At 37.8% G+C, this 4,436-nt stretch overlaps 1 protein-coding gene across 1 annotated transcript in view; it reads right to left on the bottom strand.

The window, feature by feature from the left end:
* LOC107722321 (kinesin-like protein KIF2A) overlaps nt 1-4,436 on the bottom strand; it is a 22,500-nt gene that overhangs the window by 6,404 nt on the left and 11,660 nt on the right. The window contains exons 11-16 of the mRNA XM_016530633.1: nt 4,055-4,259; nt 3,813-3,923; nt 3,657-3,724; nt 1,085-1,198; nt 589-736; nt 409-510 (exon numbers count right to left, since the gene is read on the bottom strand). Coding sequence (XP_016386119.1) covers nt 409-510; nt 589-736; nt 1,085-1,198; nt 3,657-3,724; nt 3,813-3,923; nt 4,055-4,259 — 748 coding nt within the window. The remainder of the gene's footprint in view (nt 1-408; nt 511-588; nt 737-1,084; nt 1,199-3,656; nt 3,725-3,812; nt 3,924-4,054; nt 4,260-4,436) is intronic.

Here is a 4,436-nt window from a genome sequence, read left to right as displayed (position 1 = left end):
ATTTATTGTTGTTGTGCTTTTTAATTAAGAATAACAATGAATCCATCTTTTGTTTTAGTCTTAAAAAAATGAAAGGTGCATAGATGCATGTAAGCAAAACAGTGACAACAAGATCACGAATTCAAAAGTGAAAGCATTCGAAGCCCGCAAATAATCGCGATTAGACGGTTATTTAATTATCGCGACAGGCCTATTCACAAGCATTAATAATTCTTATCAACCCCAAATTTTTGAACAGCATTGTATATTCAGATATAATAGTTCTGAAAACAAGTTTAACACCCTTTGCAGTTTTACTTCTAAAGCAAGTTGACCTTATTTGAAGGCTACTTTAAAGCAGTTTAATGACAGATAAAAGGGCTCCATACGCCCGATCCAAGTTTCTCCTCTGTGGTTAACAGCACAGACCTGAAACACGGCGCGGTGGTCCTCCAGAACCTGCTCCTCCATCTCCACCAGCTGAGACACCACCTCATGGAAGTTGAAGAGCTGCGGGGACACTTCCTCTTCCTGTGCACAACATCAACACACAGTGTCAGGTTTTCATACCAGCCCAAACAAGCTGAGCTGGGAGGTTAAATGGCTTACGTTTTGTTCACAGAGCAGCTTGAGATCGTCTCTCTGAGGAGAGCTGCCCACTCCCCACTGCGCCTCCAGCACGTCCAGCTGACTGAGCGAGTGTCCGGCGCTCCGTCCCTCCATCACCGCACTGGGGTCGATGCTCAGCTCCTTCACCCTACGGTCACAGACAGCGTCTCAGTTCACCACAGTCAACATGTAACAGCATTTATGATCCAATAAACCAACAGAAAAGGGTAATGTTACATAAACATGTTCATGCAGCATGATAATGACGAACTCCAGTTGCTCTATAAGGCACAAGCAAACACAAACCAACATGTTAGTGCAGCTGCAACGCAAAACAGAAACATGCCTGAAATGGGACAAATGGACTCAAAAAAACAAGGGACCAAAACGTAAAGAGGCACATGGAGCGTAACGCAAGCGAATCATTAGAAACACAGGACTGGTATGGAGGCTCTGTCTGAAGTGAGACAGGCTTGAAACTGGAAAAGGGCGAGACCTGCTGGGTGAGGTTGCAAAGTCATCGTACTCATAGGTAGGAGAGAGTTCGGAGCGCCCGCCGCCCCCCTGAGAGAAGGGAATGTCGGAGGGACTGATCCCAAACTCCTTCACTCTGAAGACGGGACAACATACGGGAATTACAAACCCCTCCAACACAAACTACATCCTAACCCTAACATTCAGCTGTTACAGGAAGATTCCGGATTCATAAACTTTGGAAATGAGTTAAAGTTTTAGTTCACCCAAAAATGAAAATTCTGTCATTAATTACTCACCCTCGTGTTGTTCCAAACCCGTAAGACCTTCGTTCATCTTCGGAACACAATTTAAGATATTTTTGATGAAATCTGAGGGCTCTCTGACCCTCCCATAGACAGCAAGGTAACTACCACGTTCAAGGTCCAGAAAAGTACCAAGATGATCGACAAAGTAGTCCGTGTGACATCAGTGGTTCAACTGTAAAGTTACGAAGCTACGAGAATACTTTTTTGCGCAAAGAAAACAAAAATAACGACTTTATTCCACATTTTCATCTCTACTGCGTCACTTGTGGACTCGCGTTCACGACAGTATCATGACGTGAGCGTGTGGCGGCGCCGGCGCTGACCCAGATCCGGCATAATGACGATGATTGTCGATCATCTTGGTACTTTTCTCAACCTTGAACGTGGTAGTTACCTTGCTGTCTATGGGAGGGTCAGAGAGCTCTCAGATTTCATCAAAAATATCTTAAATTGTGTTCCGAAGAGGAACGAAGGTCTTACGGGTTTTCTAACAACACGAGGGTGAGTAATTAATGACAGAATTTTCATTTTTGGGTGAACTAACCCTTTAAACATAAAACACACTCGAGCAGTGAAAACGCACAAAATATAAATTATATTTTATTCTATATAAATATATAAAGGTACAATATATTTGGTTATAAAAATAGAACTTTACAAATCATTAAAATGGTTAAATTTGAATAATATAAAAAAATAAATATATTCATATGTACAAAAAAATTATATTTATTTATAGAATGTGTATATATCTACAGTGGTGGCCAAAATAGTTAGAACACTTGGCATATTTAAGAGGTTTCAGTTGTTTTTGTTGAATTGGCCATTACAGTACCCATAAAACGAACTATTGCCAGAGCTACCTGCGACGGAAGGAATCTGCTGGAACATTGAAAATGATGGACTGGCCCCTCAAAGTCCGGACTTCAACCCCATCAAGCTAATTTGGGGCGAGTTGGAAAATAAACTGGACAGATCTATTGTGCATCCAAAGGGAAGCCTTTGGCTTGAGTTGCAGAAGGCATGGGATAACATAGTGTTGAAGTTCTCAGGAAATATATTGACACTATGCCAGAGAGATCTGCTGCTCTTATTGCTGCAAAAGGTGGACATACCAAATACTAAAGTTAAAAGTGGATAAACACAGTACGACTCACTTCATCTGATATTTGTTGTGCTCAGATCAACCATCTGCATGTTTCATGAACATTATGAAATGAAATCATGTTTTGGAGGCAAAAAAGGTCAATATTTTCAGATCTGTCAGGTGTTCTAACAATTTTGGCCACCACTGTATATAGATATACTTTTATTATTTATTTATTTTTTAAATAATCTGTAAAAATATTTATTTTAGTGCTGTCAAACGATTAATTGCATACAAAATAAATGTTTTGTTTGCATAATATATGTGTGTGATCTGTGTATATTTATTATATATGTAAGCGATAATCAACAGCTAGCCATGCATTAAAGAATTTTAAATGCACAACGTGGAGGCAAAGAACCGCCCGACGCGAAGCGGATATTTATATTCATATAATTTATATTGTAAATAAATATATTTAAAATATAAACAAAATATTTTTCTGAAATATATACATGCATGTGTATTTATATATACATAATAAATATACACAGCACACATACATATATTATGTAAACAAAAACTTATTTTGGATGCGATTAATCGTTTGACAGCACTAATTTATTTATTACTATATTTTACTTACATGCAATTATTTAAACTCATTAATTGTTTTTAAATTCTTGTGAAAAATATGCGTAATCAATTGAAATAAAAAACTATACAATTATAAAAATATAAAGAATGTATTAATACAAAGTTAAAGGATTATACATAATTTCAGAATTGTATTAATTAATGTTTTACATAACAAATTTTAATAAGAAAATAATGTAAATTTATGAATATGTACATAAATAGTGTGCACAATAATAAATGTATTTTATATATTTAAAATTATTCTGTAAATATATTATATTTTTACATATAGTTCTTAAAACTCATACAAAATCTATTTTTATTTTCTTGTGAAAAAAATGTGTGTACATGATTATAATATATTTATGATTTTTTTCCATTAATTACAGCCCCCAGATCTCACTGGTTGTGACTGTCTGGTTACTTGCTTTATAAAAGTTGAAAAAAGGGTTAAACAACATTCAGCAAATATCTGGATACAGTGAAGGGCTTCATGTAGTGTATACAACATTTTGTGTGTGTAACAGCAGCTGCAGTGTCTGCTGGGCTCACATCCGTACCTGTTGGCGTATCTCAGAGTGTTTAATGTGTTTTCACATGATGCCATTCCAGGAGAGATTGTAGCGATCTATTCACAAAAGATCAAAATCACTCACAAATACACAAATGTCACCGTGTTGAAAATGAATATATGAATATCATCCCAGTGTTCTTACCATACATGTCCTAGAGTTTTCTCCGATGAAGGAATCTCTCAAGACCTGCGTGAGTTTACTGGCTCGAAACGGAGTGTGTGGTTTGTTTCGACCCAAAGCCCTGATGCACTCCTGTCACACAAACATGAATCGACCCAGATACTAACATGATAATACGGTTTCTCAATTCACAGGCGTGGACCATCAAAACATGGGCAAATCACATGGTTCTGGAGCCGTGCGAGACGATGTGGAGCACAAACCTTCAGCGCCAGCAGACTTTTGTTGATCTCGGCCCCCTCGAGCCTCGTCTGTCGGTCGGCGCTCGACGTGTCCGCCCCTCGTTCGTTCCCCGCCAGGTCGATGAGAGAGAATTTACCGTGCATTTTGCCCCTCCTGCGGAGGATAATCTGAAACACGGCGTGACTGCGGGACGAGTGAGCGTTAGCCGAGGTCTGTCCGGACGTCCTGAGGAAAAGCACACACAAATACCATACTGTGACTGGTTTTAATGGTGTCACTGAATAATTACACTCATAAAAAACTTCAGATTTTTACAAATTATTCATATAAATAAAAAAAGACTTTGAAATTCTTTATATAAATGTGTGTGTGTGTTTATGTATATATATATATATATATATA

Source organism: Sinocyclocheilus rhinocerous, unplaced genomic scaffold (assembly GCF_001515625.1).
Source record: "Sinocyclocheilus rhinocerous isolate Xijiao unplaced genomic scaffold, SAMN03320098_v1.1 scaffold874, whole genome shotgun sequence".
Lineage (NCBI taxonomy): Eukaryota > Metazoa > Chordata > Actinopteri > Cypriniformes > Cyprinidae > Sinocyclocheilus > Sinocyclocheilus rhinocerous.
Note: the sequence above shows the minus strand (reverse complement) of the source record. Positions and strands in the feature narration are given on the sequence as shown.